The sequence below is a fragment of the Hakea prostrata genome, chromosome 4 (genome assembly GCF_041222555.1).
Source record: "Hakea prostrata isolate BN-2017 chromosome 4, UWA_Hpros_2, whole genome shotgun sequence".
Taxonomy (NCBI): Eukaryota; Viridiplantae; Streptophyta; class Magnoliopsida; order Proteales; family Proteaceae; genus Hakea; species Hakea prostrata.
In genome coordinates, this window is record NC_142603.1 from 1,777,324 (window position 1) to 1,799,824 (window position 22,501).

At 39.3% G+C, this 22,501-nt stretch overlaps 2 protein-coding genes across 3 annotated transcripts; both read right to left on the reverse strand.

The window, feature by feature from the left end:
* Positions 1-9,008: 9,008 nt before the first annotated feature.
* On the reverse strand, positions 9,009-14,562 carry LOC149016981 (coatomer subunit alpha-1-like). Its single transcript, XM_089151283.1, has 4 exons — positions 13,794-14,562; positions 13,343-13,574; positions 12,369-12,863; positions 9,009-12,236 (listed from the first exon to the last, which is right to left on the reverse strand). Exons 2-4 carry the CDS (start codon positions 13,548-13,550, stop codon positions 9,280-9,282), a joined length of 3,660 nt encoding a protein of 1,219 aa, XP_089007409.1. The 5' UTR covers positions 13,551-13,574; positions 13,794-14,562; the 3' UTR covers positions 9,009-9,279.
* A 196-nt stretch (positions 14,563-14,758) lies between these two features.
* LOC149016982 (uncharacterized) lies at positions 14,759-21,901 on the reverse strand. 2 transcript variants are annotated; one of them, XM_089151284.1, is made up of 11 exons: positions 21,776-21,901; positions 21,435-21,526; positions 20,999-21,104; positions 19,826-19,924; positions 19,626-19,691; positions 19,396-19,512; positions 18,926-19,000; positions 17,419-17,521; positions 16,217-16,264; positions 15,299-15,420; positions 14,759-15,217 (listed from the first exon to the last, which is right to left on the reverse strand). In XM_089151284.1, exons 1-11 carry the CDS (start codon positions 21,842-21,844, stop codon positions 15,116-15,118), a joined length of 999 nt encoding a protein of 332 aa, XP_089007410.1. In that variant the 5' UTR covers positions 21,845-21,901; the 3' UTR covers positions 14,759-15,115. The 2 variants fall into 2 exon arrangements, with proteins under 2 accessions (XP_089007410.1, XP_089007411.1); XM_089151285.1 differs by lacking the exon at positions 21,776-21,901 and having other exon boundaries at positions 20,999-21,084; positions 21,435-21,522.
* Between the last annotated feature and the right edge of the window lie 600 nt (positions 21,902-22,501).

The window sequence follows — 22,501 nt, forward strand, 5'->3', positions numbered from 1 at the left end:
TGCCAGCTTTGCAGCAGTCTTTATTTCAGTCAAAGAGGAGTTTGAGGAGCCGGTGCCGGAGCCGGAGAAGAAAGAAGAAGTTGAGAAGCTCGGGGCGAAAAAATTGGATAAACTAGCAGAGGCAGAGGCAGAGGCAGATAAGCATAAGCCACAGGCAGAGGGGGCGAAAAAATCGGATAAACTAGCAGAGGCAGAGGCAGATAAGCATAAGCCACAGGCAGAGGCTACGAAATGGTATTCTTTTTGAATTAGGTTCTCGTTTTTTTGACGAATTAGGGTTTTGGTTGTTGTTTAGCTATCATCTTGCTTTTTCTAATTTGGAGCCATTCCATTGGTTGTTGTCGGTCCAGTGTCATACCTGGACGTAGACTGAGTCCACGGCCATATAGGGCTTTCGAACGGTGTAGACTAGACAGACCATCCTAAGGTTTGTTGCAAATCAGAAAAAAGCAAGATGATAGCTAAACAACAACCAAAACCCTAATTCGTCAAAAAACGAGAACCTTATTCAAAAAGAATACCATTTCTTAGCCTCTGCCTGTGCCTCTGCCTGTGCCTGTGACTTATGCTTGTCTGCCTCTGCTAGTTAATCATCGTCCATGCTGTTCGTATTCTCCGCAACGCAATTCTTAATGCATGCTTATGAGTCTTCAAAGTAAAGTAGAAAATTATTGCAACGGTTGAAAATTCTAAGTCTGAAAATTAAAAGGAGGATATGAACTAATTAATTGGGTGATGAGAAACTCGATGGACGATGATTACTCCGGCCCAGGTATTAGTGGAATTAGGATCCGGATCGACAGCGATTACTCCAAAAGGTTAAATCAGAAGATTTTTTTTTTTTTTTCTTTATGGAAAATCAGAAGGTACACAAACGGAAATCATCCAAAGTACAAATAGGCCTCCGTTTCGTGTCGCCTCCCCTCTCCATCTCCGTGTATCGTCGCTCCTGTATGCGCTGTAACGTCGGCACGATCTGCACCCAGTAGCCCTCGAAGTAGAAGTCGGTTTCGACGAATATCCGCTCCGTTCAACACTTGTTCCTTAATAATTACATGACATTCATGCGTTCATTAATTTCATCTAAATTTACAATAATGCTCGCACTCACTAATTTCCTTGAGCAAACGGGAACTTAACCCCGATTACGGACGTGTCAACAACTGCAGTCACTGAAGAAAAGTTGCAGAGGGAACTAATTTGCAGTGTTACATGGATATGCTGTCATTTCAGAAGGTAGCGTACTGAAATACTGAAACTAATTTGCATGTCATGTCATGTCATGTCTCTCAGACCTTCTTGCTTGAATTAAAAATTTAAGCTGATCGCTTTGCAATTGCATGCAGTGTATTTACGGACTAAACACTGCACAAATTTTGGAACCATTGTGTTTTTTTGCATCCCAAAATCTCAAGAGAAAGGTGGAGGAGGAGGAGGAGATCATTAGATCATATAAGATCACTTGGACAGAATTCTAACGGCTCCCTATTCGTCTAGTCGAGTGCAGGGTGAGTCTAGAAACAATTGCTCATATCCTGATTTGCACTACTTGGACAAAAAAGGGGTGCACATATATAGACCTGATTTGCACTACTTGCGGTAATAAGCAGGAAGAAACAATTGCTCATATCCTGGCATGGGGCTCTCCAGGTATCGTTTGGTAATTCCCTTGGCTGGCGTCCTCCGATCCTCTAACTGATGATTCTTCAATGGAGCTAGCAGTGGGTTGATTCTTGGGCATATCTTGAATCTGCTAAGGTAAGAAGCTGCGATGCCTCTCTTCATTCTTACTTGGTCAATCCGAAAACTAAGCCAGGAACGATCGTTGTACTGGATCTATCCCAAGTATGGAAGCCCGGCGAGATAATACAAAGTGCAGAGAGAAGGGAATCTGGGATACAATAAATAAAATTTAGGGGGCCAGAAACTCAAGACAAATCAAATTAAACCCAACGGAACTTGTAATCCTCCCCCCGACCCTAGGATGGCCAGGGCATTAAGAATCAAGGTTTAAATTAAATTTAAATTTTATTTAAATTCACCAATAAATTTGAATTTTATTTAAACTCTAGTTTGTTGGATAACCATTAGATTACTTAAATGCCACATGGCACAATCCTATGAGAGAATTATAGGGAATTGTAGGTAAAGGAATTACAGAGGATGTGAATCCCGAGCCCGCCAAAGCTATGTAAATTCCTTAAATACCCCTCTTATTTGTATCTCATCTACCAAAACAATATTATTCGCAAAAAGACACTTTGGTTTTATTCGACAAAATTTAGGTTGTTGAAATTGATGCATTTGCTAATATTTTGGCTGTTCTGTTAGCTAAGGGTGCCTGGTGTTTGGGCTTGTCAAAGGTTTGATAATTACATCGACCAAGCCCAAATATATTGTAAGAAATTATCTCAATCACTGAGTAGATCCATATACAAACATGTACAATAGATAAGTAATGAGGTTTCCAAAGGTGTTCAATCTAATGATTCGAATGACAAGAAATAAATAAAAAAAAGGTGTAGAAGACAAACGGGTCTGAAGGTCCTAGAAATAGTAGGTAGTATGGAATCTAGTTATCCATCGATCAAAATACTCGTGAGGTTTTCAGGACTAAAATGGTAGAATGAATCTACTCGAGATGTGTATGTAGTGAAACAAATTTTATTTTATTGCAGACCTAAAAGGCTCTGTAACGAAGCATAGACAATAGACACCACATGACAGAGAGGGAGGGAGAGAGAGAGAGAGAGAGAGTGATGAGCTCGACTCCGGTGTGAGCTGTGTGTCTTGGGTTATGAATTGAGGAATGAATGAATGATGAGTGAGACTCCCAATAATTCTGCTTCGAATCTGTCATACTCGAGCCCCGTGCTTCCCAGGGGTTGACTCTTTCGTCTCCCTCTCTCTCTCTGTAACAGTTAAAGACACGAGAGACAGAGAGAGAATGAAGCAGCTACAGAGACCAGAACAACGGAAGTCAAGTCATGAGGCCTTTCTCTCTCTCTCTCTCTCTCTCTTCGTGAAGAAACAACGCCTTACTTCATTACTGGAGTCTATTTCTCTGAGCGTGAGGGAGAGGACCAACGAGGGAGACACAGTGTCGTTTCGTTCCTGCAGCAAACTACCAACTCGGTCGCGGTCTTTGACTAGCCTGAACCGTCAGATTGGAATCTTTTCGACGTGATAAGACTTATATCAATCTAGTTTTAGGAGGACTGGACCCACTGATCCATTTTGTCGCAATTAGAATAGAAGTCACCCCCATGGCCATGTTGAAAAAAAAATCATATTCGAAAATTAAGGAATCACTTACGGTTGTTCAGAAGAAAAAGAAAAATTCACTTCTGGTAGAGTATAGAGGATTAGGGAACTGAAACTGGCCTGTGACCCAGTTGAAGATCTGGAAGCCCTGGAAGTGACTTTCAGCATTAACTGAGTTGATGTTAACAGCCATGTGGATCCATGCATGTTGAATGTGCCAAAAGTATTTGGTTTGGTCATTGGTGGCTGCTCCTGCTTCCCCCACCGCAATTTCCCGTGATACACACAGAGAAAGAGAAAGAGAGAGAGAAAATCCTACCATGAATCTAATCCAGATCTTCTCCACCAGGCACCCGCCCAGGCTTCTGCCAATCCCATCCAAGAATTTAGATTTTCCACACGCACGCAGGCAGCCCGTGGTTTCCTTTCTCCCACCCTCACAGTTAAACTGACATAAGCCTCTTCTTCGTATACCATGAACATTGATTTTGCTTCACTCCTCCCTATCATAATGCTGTCACCATGGTCGATTTGGTCGACAGGATCGTCATTCCCAAAACCAATGGGTGGGTGGGTGAATGGGGGAGGACGGTTGGATTCCCTTAATGGAGAGAATTTGAACTCTTTAGACTTAAATCCATCCATTACGATCCAATGGATTGATTTGGACCCCTTTTTATTATGTAGCGAAAAGAACTGTCTAACAACAAATTAGGGTTGTCAAGGTCCAGCTCAGATCGATGGTCTATTAGATTTCTCTAGAATTGTTTTTCTCCAACGGTCGTTTCTACTACTCTTTTTAAGGGTCGTGAAGACTTAACATGCATGTCGTGCGTGACTTTGTCATCAACACTGCAGTACATGAAAGTGATGCACCGCCCAGATTTGTAATGTGTAAACCCAAAACCCATTTGAATCTAGTCTTGTTCCAACGGTATCTACGCATGCATCATTTGACATTTGCGCGTTGCCCTAAAGAGAAACCACCTGGAAGAGCAAGCCCAGCTTAATGCATGGTATAAGATCATGGCCCTAGCTAAGAGTTATTGCCCTTAAACCACTCACAATTCACAAACAAAGCTTCTTTCCAGAAGACGAAGAGCAACTAGTTTTCCAAGCTACAAACGGTTCGGGTGGTGCGCACAAAAAAACCCTTGAGGAAGATAAAGGTGATAACTGAACGAACAGCATGACCAGCCAGTGCATGGGTGGCTTACTTAATGGATGGTATCCCACACAGAGTTCCCAAGATCAAACACAATTTGAATCGGCCATCGTCAACTCTAAGCAAAGCTGAACCGGAGTATTAATTAATCTTTCTTTAGGGCTTTTGGTGAGGAATGATTATTAAGTCTTGTTTTTTCCTGCTGGTCCGGGTTGGGTTCTCTTCGTCTCTGTGTAGGTGGGTGTTTGGGCCCTGTCTGTTGGTATGTTCAGGCTCTAATCTTTAGGGGCTTGGTGTTTTCTTTTGTAATATTTTAGACCTTTTGTTGTGCATTTGACTTAGTTTGAAGCTCCCAAAATGTAGACTTGATTAAGCTGAACTCTCTTACCAAATTGGTTGTGTTCTTCAATTTTTTACGTTGTATTTCGTGGACTAAATTACAAAATCTAGAATCATGAGAAGGACTGATTCAACATGAGAGATCAATTTTAATAGTTAAATATCATAGTAGGAAAACCTAAAGTTTGTATATTCGATCATGCATCATTCATTTGGAACGTTAGATGAATTTTTCCAAGAAATCTTTTGACTACTGACATGTTGGAGAAGGTCAAATTTCCCGTCTAGAAAAAAACAAATTTAGGAAACACATCTTTAATTTGAACTCTAGATCATGAGCAAAATTAAGGATTTACAAGTGTTTCTACTTAGAAAAATATTATAAGCAATTATGAGTGTTTCTACAGGCAAAATGTTGCATAAATTATTTTTTTAAAGCAAAAATATATGTCAGTAATCGGAGATAGAGAGTAGATGAGGAACAAAAACCCCTTCTATGAAGACAGGGATGAGAGTTTTATTTAAGATGAGGGTTTTACTTAAGATAAATATGATGAAGAGGAACTTGAGTCAACAGAGAAAGAGAAGATGAAGAGAAACATGGGTCCTCGGAGGTGGAGGAAATCCGAATAACCATGAACGATCTCGTTAGGGTTGAAAAAGCAACAAATGAAAGAGATATATCACAGTATGAAAGGGTTCTAACAAGATTCTTATATTTTAAGATACCAAATTCCTTAAATACCCCTCTTAAAAGCTATTTCATTAAACCCATTGTAACCAACTTTTTACTTTAAGAAATAAATGCAATGTTATTATTGCCAGAAGTGTTTTTATTGAAGAATAAATTCTCATAAATTTCAATTGATGTCCTAAAAATTCTTAAACAGTAAACAGTTTTATCAGATAGTTCTTGGCCAATTTATTTGTTTCTCGAAGCACACATGCATGCATGGTACATCTTGCGTCACCATGAAGATCCATGGATGCCCATCAGATTTGGTTTGTGTTTGGCAAGAATCTCCCAAATGCATTTTGAAATACGAAATCCACGTACGAAGAGGGAATCTATAGATATCTAAAACAGGGCTTTTGCTTATTTTCTACCTAGTGATGAATGCATTAACCAGAATAGAAAGAGTTTTCATTTGGCATTACTGCAGCTAGCAGTACCCTTACTGAAGAAACTCTTTCTCATTCACCTGACAAGTCCATATCCTTCCTTTTCTCCTTAACATTTCTCTGTAGACCTTAATGATTTTTAGATTGTTATGGATCTTGAATGCATCTGTACCAAGCAAATAAGACTAAACCTGCATTATGCTCGTGCTTCAGACTTCAGAGCTTTCCCTCATGAGAAAAGAAAGAAATATTGCTGCACCAAACAAGAAAAGAAAGATTCTCCTTAACAGACTTGGTAAGGAAGGAAGGTAAGGAAGGAAGGAAGATGGTAGATGTTTCTTTCACAATAATTGAAATTCCATGAGCCCCTTCAACCACCAACAAATTCATAAAGTGACATTTACCTGATTTTCTAAGGTTCTTCTGCAACATTCATTCGTGGACTGAGTTAGAAAAAGCCATACAAAGGGTTGATCAGATGTCCAATCCATTGAAGAATCTTCTCTACCAAGTTTTATCTTTGATCACCCACTCCTTCTGTTGAAGGTAAATATTTATGGTTCGCACATGTTTACTTTAAATGAAAGATGGTGAAACATTTTGTTTGCTTCTGATCAGTGACTCCCACCTCGAATCAGACCCAACTCATCTTTGAAGCATTAGTCCTGGATAGGCACCCAACAAATAATCCTTTCATTTCAAATTTCAGATGAACATTTCCAAGAAGGTTTTGCTGATGATAATGTCTTTTTCCTTTCAAAAATACCCCTCTAAACACGTTTAAAAGTTTGAGATATTATTTCTCAGAAAGTATAATACATTCTAAGAAGAAAAGAAAAAAACCTATAATATATTCATAGGCCCCTTATGGGTGTAACAGGTGTTTGTAGTTATAATCCGAATAAGTCCTAGTTTGAGTAGGAAAAAAATACAAATGCAAGCAGGAATAGAAAAAATAATCAGACTGACTAACATAAAATAGAAAACCCAAATGGAACAGATAACAAATCAAAATAGGAATTTTGATTGAGTTATCCTATTACAATTAAGAAACCTTAGTCCAGCTCTGATTTGGAAACCCTAATTAAAAAATCTTCAATTAGGAAACCTGGGTCCCTCTAACAACACTGTAGTGTTCCTCAAGTTGAAGCATCATGCTCGACTTGATCAAAATATGATGAAACATCGGTTTAGGCATGAAGACGTCTATGTGTAACTTGATCTAAAGACTTTACAAATGGCATACAGATTATGCTTACTCTCAAATTTCCTTTGAAAAATGTTTATCAATTTCCACTTGCTTTTCAGCCAAATGGATTTGTCAACAAAGCCCATTCTCCTAAGAATGTTTTCAAGTAGATCCATTCCACCATCATAGGCTTGGGCCTTGGGTTAAATTGAATTTGTTTTATCGAAAAAAATAAAAAATAAAAAATAAAAATCAGGAAAGAAAGATTTGGAATTGGTTGATTTACTTAAAAAAAAAAAAAAAAAAAATTGACAATGTTGAATTAGCAGATCTGCAACAAAAATAACCATGATTTATCCCGAATTGGGCAATTATTCCTACTGTTATTGGGACCCAAGCATTGGGTGGTTTCAGGTAGAGGTTGATCGCGCAAGAAATAGTCAAGGAAATAGAACACACCAAATGATGATCTTAACTAGTCCAGTTCAGATCAGGCTAGAATCGGTATGCATTGGCCCTGGAATCAGAATATTCTTGATATCTAGGGTTTTTAACTCCCAAATGTAATCAAGATCGACTAGTCTGATCCAAATCCGACAGACCCTTAAATACTGAAGTTGTGGTCATAAAGAACAGCCAATTTCCCAACTTTTCTGTTGCACAAGCTCCCTGAACAAATTTCCACCATAACAGAAGGTCCCTGACATGTTTGAACGAGAATCCACACCCAACATAACCAATTTCGACCTCAAGATAACAAAAACATGTGTATAACCATAAAAATGTCCATACACGACGAGCCGCATGGATTACAAATCCAACATGATCAGCTCAGCAAGACATCCTGTTTATGTACGTAAGCATAAAGAACATGGAATAGATTCTATAATAAGGCACCAGGTATGATAGCCTCCTGTCAATTCGAAAGTCCAGGCCAACGGGATTCCCCTGGCTCCTCTCTTCATCTTCCAAATTTCTAGTAGAAAGTTACTGATCTCTGCATTCATTACATTCACAAAGACTAAACAATATCCAACTTCTGGTTGTTAACACTTTTGATCGCAGAGGCTTACCCTGAAATACTTGGACAACCTTCTGTCCTTGACTTGATGCCCTTGAGATACTGGAAAATTTTGCTGGTAAGAACCACCCTCCTGCAGCAATAAAGAAGCAACATCAAGAATGGAGAAACATTCCAATCTGTCCCCAACTCCACTTGAGACCCATGATATATCTCACCGTTCTAACATTAAGTTTGTCCAATCCGTTTATTAATGACGCCATATAATTCATCAGGCAAAACTTCTCCTTTTCCAACAGTCAGGCCATTGATCAGCGGTCTACTCCATTAATCATCAGGTGCTGCAGGTTGGAAAACAAGAGTCTTCGGTAACCTGGCAGATTATGTCCTCCAAGATGCCTACCTAATATACAGAGAGAGCTGGAAGAAAGACACCATAGCTATGACAGTATATATCTGATGCATAAAACAGAGTAACATAGCAGCAGCTAGAACCAATATCCAAACGGCCCTAACCTATACATTCATGGATCAAAACTCCCCAAGACATATGTTACAACAAGTGAGACACAAAAGTAATGGGTCCACAAATGGGAAGTAAAACCAATTTGACTAAAATTAAATGATAAACCACACTGATACAAAATCATGTTAATATCAAGCCAGATTTATCTGTTCAGTTTCACTGTACAGTATTAATATCCGTTTGGTCATTGACTACCCTATTTGAGAATTTAATTCAACATATAATACTATTCTACAAAACCAGAAAACAGAACAATACAGTGAATAATGTCCACCGTAAAACAACACACTGTAACAACCACCAAACCAACCGAACATTAGGAGTGCATTGCCCAGCTTCAAAACAGCACATTACATGTCAGTAGACTTCCATACTATTATAGTGAATATAAACAAGGCATTTCCCATTCTCATCCAAAAAGAACTAACAAATCAAAATTCTCAAAGTTTATTACAGTAAAATCATAATCATTGATAGGAAAAAAAAATTGAAATTGAAAGAACCAAAAAGGGAAAGACTAAAAGATACCAGTGAAACTGTACTACTGTGTTTCAACATTCCTGACTCTGTTCACAGAAAACAAAACAACCAACATAACCAATGCCACCAGTTGCCCGAGAAATTTGAAAAGACTCCTCTACTTGGCAGCTCAATCATCTTATCTGGGAAGGAGAGCAAAGCAGTCCAGAAGCATCTGCTCCAACCACTGCAAGATCACATACAGTACAGAGTTGCCCTTCCTGGGCTGGCACAAATCGAGAAGTGCAATATGGACATTGCACGTCCTTCTGACCACGGTAGATTGGCACGTAAGTCGCTCCACAAACCACAAATGGATTTCTAAAATCATAGTTAAGTTGGCTCCCGTCTTTCATGTTCCTTTCTGCAGCCTGGAGAACTTGTCTTGCCGTCCTTGCTTGGTTATCAATGGTGGGGTTGGTCTCTATTAGCCGCCTCGCAAAGTTAGCTGCAGTGCTAAGGTTCCCCGCCTTGTAGCAAACAGTCATGGCATTCATTAATGCTAGTCTCAAGTGTGGCATCTGCAGGTTACAGTGGGTGAAGTATGCTGCAAGCTCTTGTTGTCGTACTGGATTATCTTTAGTTTCCCTCCTCTTGAGTTCCAATTTCGAACCCAGCACATACTCTTTTGCCATGATAATCAACTCCTTCACTTCGTCAACTTCTCTCCTTGAATCAACCACAATCAACGGAATGGAATGAAGTATACTCAAGAAAAGCTTTAAGGCCTCTGTGAACTTCCCACCAGTCATGGCCTTGTAACCTGCCTTAAGCTTCTCTTCCAACTGTGAGAAGTTGTACACAAGGGCAGGAGGGAGCCTCACATTGGGGCTAGCTGATTCACTCCATCCTCTCTCAAGTGCCAAAGGATTCACAGGAGCAGAGGGAAAAGCACGCAGGTAGCTATGGCTCCCTGTATGTAAATCAAGAAACATCGGTTTCAATGGGGCAAAGTTCTTAATGCCCAGTTGCCGGCTTAGCAATCGCATGGCAGTATCAAAATTTCCAGCAGCTGCTTGTTCACCAGCAAGAGATGATTTCTGCATCCAGATCTGACTGACCGGCATGCCAGGAGTTGGTGCAACAAACACCATAGAACGGGCACCAGTGGCAGTTTGCTGGGTATCCACTTCAGGAGGGAGTTCCAGATCCTCAAGGTCCCATCCTCCTTCCTCGTCATTTTCTTCATGCACTTCCCCATCCTCGTCCACCTCTATGCCAATGTCTCCATTCTGCAAGCCCTCCACATCAACAATATCCAAACCCTCACCCCAATCAGCATCAGCAGCCTCTTCATCTTCCTCTTGGGCACCCCTACCTTCATTGCCCAGTCCACCCTCAAAAATGCCTTTGGTAACTCTCAACAGTGGCCAATCTCCACCACAAAGAATAGGTGATGGGGGCATCAGAAGCGATGATACTTTCCCCTCTGGCAATGTGGGAACATTATCACCCAGCTCAGAAGCAAGCCGCTCAGCAACATCGTGAAGACCATGAGAAACCGCTGTAACATAAGCGAGAGGCAAATGGCCAGCATTCTCCAAGATCTTGACACGCTCTCTCATATCGCCCAAATAAAGAGCATTGTGGAATTGACCCATCACATCATTCTTGATTTCAGCAATCCTCAGCATTTTCGACAGCTTATCCAAATTTCCTGTTACCAGATACAAGAAGGATAGTCTCTCAAAATTCTTTGTTCTCTGGTAAGCGTATTCTACAATGCTTGCATTACCCTGACGAAGTGCCTCAACCCCCAACCTGTACCAGTGATCTTTCTCATCAATTTCCTTAGCAGAAGCAACAGCAATCTGGATGTTTCCACTTTCCAATGCCAGATTGAACCGTGTCCTCTCATCCTTCACAAAATGGAGGGCAACTTCAGGAAATCCTTTCTGTTGCAGGTATGCAATCATAGCCTGCCCACACAGCTGTGAGTTCCTAATCATACTCATAACTTGATCATATCTTTTCTTTAAGAGTGAGAGCTTAAAAGCATACTCAGTTGCATCTATAGTTATGGTGCGATTCTTCCCATCACGATCCAAGCAATAGATAGTATTGCCAGAAACCTTTACGATGTATATGGGTACATCAAGGGTCCTAATAATCCCACTGTCACCATTAGGAAGGCAATACTTGACATGGTTCAGTGTTGTATATATAAAGACACCATTGTCATCCCAAGCTCCACCTTTCACACGAATTGTCTCATGAAGAGTGCAACGGTGAACAAGCTTCTTACTTGCAATAACGATAGCATGTTTGCTTAATAATGCAACACTCTCCATGTCATTTGACCAGACAACATATTTAACAAAAGGGGTCTGAAGTTCACCATGAATAATTCTCTGTTGGAGATCAAAGATGACTACTCTATCCTCTGCCCGGCATAGTAGATTGCCCGTCCCAGCATAGAATATTGCATCAGCAGGAACAGGAAGAGCACTCTTTTTCACAATTTCATTTTTCAAGTTCTTCACCAACACTTGATTGTTGCTTTTGTCAAGAACAGCAAACCTGTTCCGTGCCACAAAAACAGCTGACCCCCCAGTTCCTCTTCTTGCATCTTGTCCAGTATCACCCCTTCCAACAGTTTCTTTGGGTACAACATAAAGCTCATAGGTACCTCCATCAACATCTGAGCAGAGCAAGATGGCATTTTCTGTAGGACTATAAGACATTGTCCTAGGTCCTTGATTCAGGCTGGTGGAACCAGGGCGTCGAATTGGGATCACTTGAGCATCCTTCTGAGTTGAAAACTCATAATAACGAAGGAAACGGTCTTTGACATAGTACAGAGAATCACCACTCACAGAAAAAGCAGGTCTTTCTCGTTCCAACTTAAAAACTATCATACCATTATCATGGCCAGCTGCCAGAAGGTTCATTTCTGGATGAACAGCCAGAATCCAAAAGCGGTCATGCTCCCTTCGGAATGTCTGAACACCAGTCCGCTTCGTTACATCCCACACACGAATACTTTTGTCCTCAGAATTGGAAACAATAATGTCTTGTTTAGAATGAAACATCACACATGAAACATTATTCATGTGTCCTCTCAGAGTGTCCACTTCCCAAGCTTTTGTATCTGAAGACAATAAGCAGCCCGGCTAAATGGCACGATCTCAAAAAGTTTCAAATGACAAGAACAAAAGATAGAAACAAATGGGAAAACTGGAAGCTCAAGAGAAACAGAAACAATAGATTTTCAAATCATTACCATTCATACGCCAAAGTTTCACTTGGCGATCATCTGCTCCAGACACAATTAGAGGCAGGGTGGGGTGGAATGATACCCAGTTGACTCCCCGATCATGGCCTTCCAAGACATACTTAACCACAACGTCAACACCGCCAAACAAATCGGAGTTCATTTGACTCAGCCGTAGGATGTCATCCGCAGGGGACACGGTCTTCTTCCTCAAAGCACCAATATCCCAAACACGAACTGTTTGATCCAAGGAGGCAGAGACAACAAGGTCTTCTTTAGGATGGAAGATGGCACACATGACGTAATGATTGTGTCCAGTTAAAACAGAAATACAAGTACGAGATTGCCAGTTCCATATTCTGATAGTCTGATCATCACTTGAACTAACTATCCACGGGGCCTCATTGTGAAATTGTACAGTACGAATGTAATCCAAATGCCCGAGAAGAGTAAACAGACATCTGTGCAACTTGTAATTCCATACTTTGATCTTGTAATCATCTCCTGCAATCACCACCGTTATTCATAAAGCAAGAAAATGTGCACCTAAAGTGAATATACAGGACATGAAAAGTATAACCAACAAAAGCAGTCACTACAGTGAGTATTAGCATCAACTACCAGAATCCACAACCAGATACCTACAATAAGTACAATTTACTGTTACACGGTCAGCTTGTTAAGTCATCACCGATACACAAGTTACCAGCTGAAAGAGTGCCAGAGAAAACATTTGACCAACACAATGACTAAGATTGAGAAAACACATCCATTGACAGGATCGTTGTATTGCGCAACAAAACACTAACTAGAGTATCAGATCCTATGAGACAGAGAGTAAGTAGAAAAGCAACTGATTTGCGAACGAAATGAATCGACTTATAAAACAAAATGGGATATCCAAGAGGAACAGCTTTATACTGACATTGATTAGAAACAAGACCAAAGTACCGAAGAGGACAAGCAGTAGCAAAGTTCCATACCTCCGGAGACGAACAACGGCTGCGAATTATGGAAATGAACACCACGAACGGGCCCATCATGCTCATCAAATCTGTCAATAAGAGTACCCATCCTGTGATCCCAAAGCTGGATCACACCACTGTGAAGACTTGCGAGAATCCATGGTCTCTTAGTATGAAAACTTAGGCCCTTCACTCGATTACTCTTGGTTTCGAATTTGGTCAGCATCGTCCCAACTCAAGTCTCAAAACGCTGCGAAGAGCAAGAGAAAGCCAGATTTCAGTGTCACACGGGAAAAACTAGAACTCCCACCAATCCTTGAATATATTGAGAGGTGTTCAAAATATCCGTCAACACAGTCTTGTGCAATCAATTTAGGGCTACGATCCAAATGCCAGATATAGATCTATAGGAATAAACTTTGTTGACAACATGAGAGAGATCATGAAACGGGCAGTGAGAAAATTTTACCTCAGATTTGAGAAGAAGTCCAGATCAAGCTGAAATCGTCACCGCCCCCCAATCGCCCAAAATTAAAGCATTAGAGGGACGGATGACAAGATAGCAGATCGGAGAGTACTGATTACAGAAAAACACAAGAGGTCCCTCCGCAGATCTGGCTATCAGTGACTGTGCTTTTAGAAGGGAGTGAATCTAGAGAGAGCGAAGAAGAGGGGATCAAAAATGCAAAATAAGGGAAGCCGAAAACCTTCTGAGTTGATTCTTCTCTCTCTCTCTCTCTGCGCTTACTCGAATCGAATTTATTTTTTTGTTGGCGAGAATTTTATGTTAACTCTTAAGCGTTGTTGTCTGTTATTTCAACGTTAATGATCTTCCCAACCACGTTTTTACGTGATGCTTCGGTTTCAAGCTTTCTTGATTGTCATTTGAACGGTTGTGATCTATTGAAAGACGTTATAGAGAAATGCATACAAGCACAGTAGATCTGAGATTTGTCTGATGCGTGTATGCCTTTTGGATCAGCGTTTTATCCATGGGTTGAATTGGATTTGGTCGGGGAACAAAATTAACCATGATCGAACCTGAATTCGACAATAAGTCCCACTTTTGTTGGGTCCAGATCATTACGCTTCAAATTATGGGGCTGATCCTAGGGTTTTAGTATCGATTTCGATCTTGATTGCTCTTCTGGGGCAAGAAAGGCTTGAAGATTTAGAACACCAACTAGTCATGACTGGTCAGTCCAGTTCAATTCCTATTCAGTTCAGACGGCGCTTGAATTGGTGTGGCATTAGCCCTAGAATCAATATGTTATTGATATCCAGGGTTTTACCCATAGAATGTCTGGACCAACCAGAATCAAAACCGCCGTAGATATTGAAGCATGAATATTAATACCAGAGCTCTAAATCTGAAAAATGTCATTTACCCCCCCCCCCCCCCCCCCAAAAAAAAAAAAACACTGAAAATGCCCATCAATATCAGTTATCTCAGGATTTGATTATAAATCCATAATGATCAGCTCCAGCTAGACATTGTATGTAAGCATAGAGAATATTGAATGGATTCTATAATAAGGCACCAGGTATGATACAGAACATTGAATAGATTCTATAATAAGGCACCAGGCATGATAGCTCCATGAATTGCCTCAATTTGGATCCGTGGTAGCAGTGCATGATATCTTCTTTCAGTTCAAATTTCCAGGCCAATGGATGCCGTGGCTCCTCTATTCATCTTCCGGACTTCCGGTGGAAAACTACTCATCTCTGCATTTGTTACATTCACAAAGACTAGACAATACCCAACTTCTGTTAAGTTCACAATTTTGATCACATTGGCTTGCCCTGAGGTACTTGGACAATCTCCCGTGTCCTCGACTGGATGCCCTTGAGATACTCAGTTAGAACACGTTGCTGGTATGAACCACCCTCCTGCAGCAACATAAGAAGAAACATCAAGAATGGAGAAGCATTTGAAACTAATTTCCAATTGAGACCCATGATATGTCTTACCGTTCTAATTAAAGTACGTTCAATCCGTTTATTAATGACACCATATAATTCATCTGGCGGAACTTCTCCTTTTCCAACAGTCAGGCCATTGATCAGCAGTCTATTCCATTCATCCTCAGGTGCTGCAGTTGGAAAATAATAATCTTTGGTAACCTGGCAGATTATGTCTTGTAGGATCCCTACTTAATATGCATACAGAGCAGGAAGAAATACACCATAGATGATAGCAATGATAGTATATCTTTTTTTTGGCCAAAATAATAGTGAATATCTGATGCACAAAAAGGAATACCACAGCGGCAGGTAGCAGTAAACTGAGATTCAAACAGCCCAAACTTAAAAATTCATGGATCAAAACTCACCCCAGTTATATATGTGTGTATGCGCGTTGTTAAAACAAGTGAGACAAATAAGTAATGGGCCCACATATCAAATGTAAAATCAACTTTTAGCTAATATATTTTAAATGGGAGAGGATTTATTTATTTTACAGGGTGGGAAGAATGTGCATAAATCATGCAACTCCTCCCGTTCTTGCATTTGACAGGCTATGTTTGCATGAACCCATGTTAGCCTCCACCCCACTTGCTTCCCAACAGATGAATAAATGAAACATATTGACGACCTGAAAATGTCTTCTCCAAGAAAATGGTGTTACTGTATTACTGTTCAGAGAAAAATTTATAAAACTCCACCAAGTTTAACATCAGCCAATGAGATATAACCCAAGTCTCCATGAAAGTTGGAGGGGGAAAAACCACGAAAAAGGAAAAATCTGAAACCATGAAGATCTGGAAGTATTACGTAAATGCCAACACCAATACTGCTGGAAAAGAAATTCAATAATCGAAACAAAGCAAGGGAAATCATCATTATTAATTTGACTCATTTATAACTGGGAAGCCATAGTTACCATACCTTTGATTATGTTCTCAAGAAACTCTTCAGCCTTCAAAATCCCATTCCCTGCACCAGATACATCGAATGAAATGCATCCAGTGTAAGAATCCAGAAACAGGTGTTGATGTCTTAGGTAGTCAAGCAAGTCTATGTAATCAAGCAATCAAGCTAAAGGGGAAAATCATAATAAAATGCCTAAAGTAACCAAGGAAATGATTGATCTAGCAGACAGTGATAAAACAGTAGAATGCTTTTCAAATTTGATCTACCCTACAACTTCTTCCTCCACTTATGAAACTCAACAAGAGAAGGAAGAGGTCGTAAAAAATGTAACCCCAATAATGTGTCAAGATCTATTAGTATGCATCACCCTTTGAAACATGCTTTTCTGACCAATTCAACTTTCTTGTCAGTGCATCACTACCCTTTTATTAAAAGGAGTTTAAATCATAACCTATTAATTATAAGGAATGAACCCAAGCCTTGAAGTAATACATCCCTAATTTAGTGGCCTGAAAAACATGCTATTGGGCAAGCTTTGACATAATGGTTAAGTTGCAGTATTGCAACCTGTTGATTGCAGATTTAAAACTTGGAAATATCCTATCCTATGAAGCTGGGACCAAAACTATGTATATTTGCCCTCCCACACCCTGAAGTACCAGAAGCCTCAAGCACAGGGACCCTCATAAACTAAGAAAGACACTCAAGGTATGATGATCTTGCAATAATCAGCTTCACGAACTAAATTGTCAGTAACCATGCACATTCTTTCCCACATAATTCAAAACCAATACCTTACAATGTCCCAAAACTTGAAAATGAATGCTTTATCCACTTGGCACTTCAGATCTTACCAGTCTGAATAGACATAAATTACTTGTGACAAATTCAATTAACCTAAATAGAACAAACATTAAGCCATTCACATAATCACAACACTAATTCATCATATTAGCAAGCACCACCTCCCTAAATAGTTGGCCCAAGGCTGAACAATTGAGAAAGCGAAAAATGTAACTGTTGGCCACTTTATATACAGAAACCTCATGATCCCATGACATAGTTCTTTGTCACAACTCACAATTTCACACTTGCCTTGTACAACTTCTGACCCATTTCTATTCTAGACAGGCTTTCTGACCAAGGAAAACTTAACTTACTTAAGCTCCCTAAAAAATATTGACTCCATTCAAGCTAAGTAACGTTAGCTCAAGTACCTTTCTTTGCAAAGCTACGTTTAGAGAGAACTCTGGAAGCATACAGCTGCAAGACTTTTTGCAACATAGCCTCCAATCCAGGCTTATCTTCATCCCCTTTTGCCTACAAATGAGTGTCCAAAATCAATGAGAGGATTAAGAAATATTATCAGAGGGCATCTCTAATGACAATGAAGCAAGAAGCTTTGGTGCATTCAACTGGAATTCAGGAATTACTAATAACATAAACAGGATATAGAGTGAAAAATTCAATATTAAAATGATCTCAACATCCATAATTCCTTCACACCTTAACCCCTCTTTCCCTAAATCAGTTCAAACCTGCAGATTAGAGGCACTACCACTTCTAGACTGCAGAACAAAAGCCCAATTCCCCAAACCCTAACCCCAGTTGAATCCCAGTTCAACTAGGATTTGAAATTCAAGTTTCAGCAACCTTTTAGGCCCTTTAAAACCCAAGCCAAACCTCTAATAGCCCTAAATAGCTGATGCAACCTCACTAGAAGATCCTGGATATCCAACCCTAACCCTGGGTTACATCATCCCAAGGCACCCAAAATTCAAGGTCATATCTATGCCAATCTGAACATTAAAACTATCCCAAACTTTGGGAACCTCATCCCCCCAACCCTAGTGAGCTTAGATCCCAATTTCAATTCCGACATCTAATTTTAAGATTTAAGTGTTTTCTTAAATTTCTATACTCCCCTAAAACCCCTAAAACAACAACTCCAATTTAGGCATCCAAACCCAACCAAACTTGGGGGGATCATATCTTTGTATTATTTACCTACATTCCCCTTCAAGTTTTGCCACATTCCCATAACTTTTCATGTCATATCTCAAGAGCATGCCCCATTCCACCATTCTAAATCTTTCCAAAATAAACACACATCACCTTGATACAGATCCAACTAACGAATTCAGAGGCCAATAACCACATCCATCCTTGCTAGCAAAATTATCCCATCACAGCCCATATCACAAAGACCTCCATATCCCAAAACCAAAACTACAAGAAAAACTTTCTTGGTGCCATATGGTTGGTTCTCTTAAAAGATTTTGGAAGAAGTGGCCCTCATTTAATTGGGGCTGCATCAGAGGTATAGAACTAGAACTCAAAAGAAACACAATAAGTCTATCGTAGGAAACCTACTAAGAATCTACGTTTAATTACAAATTACAATTAAGCGATACATATAGAAGACATAACCATAAACCTAAGCTCTAATCGCTTTATGCACACATCATGCAGGGAGACTCCCATACTGTGATTACACTTTGAAGATAACATTGGTTGATCATCCCGCCTACCAATAAGGTCTTCTGATTTAAGTAGCATAGGTAATGCAAGGGTGCAATTTGATCCCCTAGGTCAATGGGACTTTGAAGCCCAATTTGAATTATTTGATATAAAGGACTCCAATCTTCCAGCAACACCAGACAGCCCTAACTAAAAGAAATCTATAAAAATAGAGAATGAGGGTGAGGGGGAGACAAGACATACTTGCCGTAATTGTGCATTAACTTCCGAAAGAAACCCTTCATCTAGCTGTCCTTCTTGTTCCCTTTGAATCAACTCCTGAAGGACAATAAAGAAAAATACCTTTGAGTCATAAGCTACAATAGTATAGCTCTTCAGGAATATAATAAGCACACAATGCTATTCATGCAAAATTTTCACTAGTACCATATCTTAAACAGCATATGATGCAGTTAAGATTGCCCATCTGCATTAATGAGGCCTCAAAAAACTACATTTTAGCCACATAGAGTTATAATTCTCTTTCTTCTCTATCCTAGGGGTTCCATAGCAGTGTCTTTCCTTCTATCTTAAAAGAAATCACCAGGGCACTTCTTTGAATCATGAAATAAGTGACAATTAAGCTATGTGATGCGCTGTGAGAACTTAGAAAGACAAGAACTCAAAATTTACATATTTGCTAATTTTTCATTCAGAGGTAAATGTTGACTTACTTTCTCCATCTGAGAGAGAGCCGCAGGATCTTTTGGAGGCCATGATATCTCTTCCTCTTCATTGACAACAGGTTTCAAAATTTCCTTTAGGACATCAGTTGCTGATTCTATTTTTTCCTATACCCAAAATAAGCAGAAGACCAGAGATGCAAATAAAGTATTTTTTTTAGTGAAAGGTTATCAAGAAATACAGTTTAAAAACTTTCACAGACAATGTCAAAGAAGTTTACATTTGTTTTATGGACAAGACGATCCACCAAGCTCATTATCGATGATGCCAATTCTTCATAATCTTTCTGCATACATAGAATTGCAACTCCTAACTCCTAAGATTAAAAGAAAGTCTTCACAAAAATCAAGAACTAAAATGGGCCAATATCAAAGTATTTTTGAATTAGAGACTCAAAATCAAACCAAGTCAAAACCATGCTTTATCATCCTCAGATTTGCATGTCTCGGCTCTAGCTGCAAGCCTTATCCAGAAACTCTCGTTGAATGCAAGGACATTTTCAACTACAAGCTTCTGAAGCTGTGTGAAAAAAGAGATTAGAATTAGTTCATTACAAGCAAATGTCACTTTCAAAAGCCCAATAAGGCAAGTGCCAATTACTAATTTCTACATAGCTCTTCTAGCGGTTGTGCATTCATTAGCATCAGAAATATGGACCCAAAAACAACACAAGGAAACTAATTATAACTTGTGCAGGATGTGAACATATTTTGGGCAACTTACAGGGGGGGGAGGCACTCATCAGATCCATCCTTCAAAAAGATATGTTGCCAAAACAAATGCCCTTCAGCTACCAACCTAAATGGTTGTCAATCTCACATAGTACACAATAATGATTTAATGAGTTTTTTTTTTTTTTTTTTTTTTTTTTTTTTTGGGCGGGGGACAGAGAACCTGACAGGTGGATACAACATTCTGATGAAGTAGGTTTATGGTAGAGATATTCTATGGAGGATCCAACAACACATTGGTTTTTCTATCCTCCACTTTCATCTTACCCATCACTTACATTCTGCCCAGAAGGCTTAAGTGTCAAAAGTTTCATATACCTAGAATTTTTCTCCACGCTGCTAAGTGGCCATTACCAACACAACATCAACCCTAAAAGAACAGAACTCTTTAGTCAAATGGTTTGTACTTTTATACACACTTATGCAGCTTCGAGATAACATGAATACGTCATGACATTAGTAGTCCATTAAATAACAGTTTGTGCGCAGAACGAAGAAGTGTAGCCTATCGTACATGGTTGAGCCGCTACCTCTTTCATGTTGAATGCCAGAAGTAAACCTTGTCTAGACAATACAAGCCCACATATTTACAAATTTCTCATACACGTCTACTTAGGTTATTAGTTCGAACCCCAACCCCACCCCCAACCACCACCACCGACCCAAAAAATCCTGGGGGAAGAAGAGAAAATTCCTGTGTCTGCATCTGCTGTTTACTAAATAAGCAGGTATTGATAGCCAACAACAGCACTGGTATTGATGCTTCAAATACTAAAGATATGATTGATCTGTTACCTACAAATAGAGGTAGAAACATCGAATATACACACAATAAACAAATTAATTAAAATGATCTACTTACATCATTTGCATTTGCATCCCTTAGCATATCTATAAGCCTATCCACTTCAACAGTCTTTTTGAATGATTGTTCAGCATCTTGATGGACTGCAAATATCAAAGTTCCCCTGTTTATTAAATCGAGACATTATCATTTCACTATCAACAGTTCAATCCATCAAATACAAGAAAATTAATACATTGAATAACTTTGGAAAAATTTTCCAATAGCTCGTTCCAGTCATTTCATGCATTTTGCAAATCATACATAAAAAAGAAACAATTTGATCAAATTTTGCTTAAAAATGATGATTGAGCTAAAGGCTCTAAAGAAACTCGCAATAATAGATTTGAACTCTAAAACAACAGAATACAGCGCTTAGAAGGCTAAACACCATGAGATGGACAGTTTTATCTCTACAATCTGAACAATGTCGCAAAGGATCAATCCTGATTACCTCTTTATCCAAAGCTTTGGAATCGTCGATATGTATCCTCTCCTCTTTTCCATACCCACGGTCCCAGTGTTCCATCGTTGGAAACATGATTTCTGGAAGTTGATTAAAGAGGGAGTACCCAAAAAAAAAGAAAAAAAAAAAGAAAAAAAAAAAGAACAGAATCAACTAAGATCCAGATAGTAAGATATCTCTTCCGAATAAACAAATTCAAGTGCAACGAACAACAACAAAGTTAGTTTTTGATGAAAGATTAAGTGTAGAGCCTTAAAACTTGGATTAAAACATAACAGGAAAATTTTTCAGAAGGGAAACAAAGAAAAAGAAGAAACCAGTAGTGGTACCCCGTGAAGTTGAAGACGAGAGAAACCACATTCCAGAACGATGGGTGCCGTACCAAAGAACGTTGCCATAAGCGATAACGCAGATACGAAATGGCTGGCTGGATCTGGATGTACAAGAACAAAAGGAAAAGGAATCGGTAATAATCAATTTAAAAACCACCTGACCCTAACTCCCGTATATAATCGTCCCAACCTGGTTTGGCCGGAATCTGGTCCGACCGTATCTGTCTAACTATTTGTATGTCTTACTTAATGAGCAAATGGCAATTACACCCCCTTCTTAGTTGGATAATATAACTCAAAGTATTTTACGTGTGGGTCCATTTAGTGGACCATAAATTAATGTTGAGTCCTCTTACCGCAATATATTACGTGTGAATTCCAACCATACTAATGCCGTTAGCTGCGGTTAAATATAAATAGCTAAAGGGCATTTCAATCATAAAACAATGAATTAAATAACATGAGGGGTATTTTGGTCTCTCAAAGGTTAAAATTAGTATATATTTAATAGGGATTAACTACGTTAGTCTGGTTGGAGTTCATATATAATACATTGCACTAATTTATCGTCTACTAAGAGGACTTACATGTAAAAAACTCGGTAACTTGTTTCTCTTTTTGTATGGCAAAGGTATCAAATCACTCTCTTCTATTAATTTTTTTTAAAACCCTAAATTGCCCTTACCTAAGAATATATTTTTGTGAAAATCAATCTAAAATACC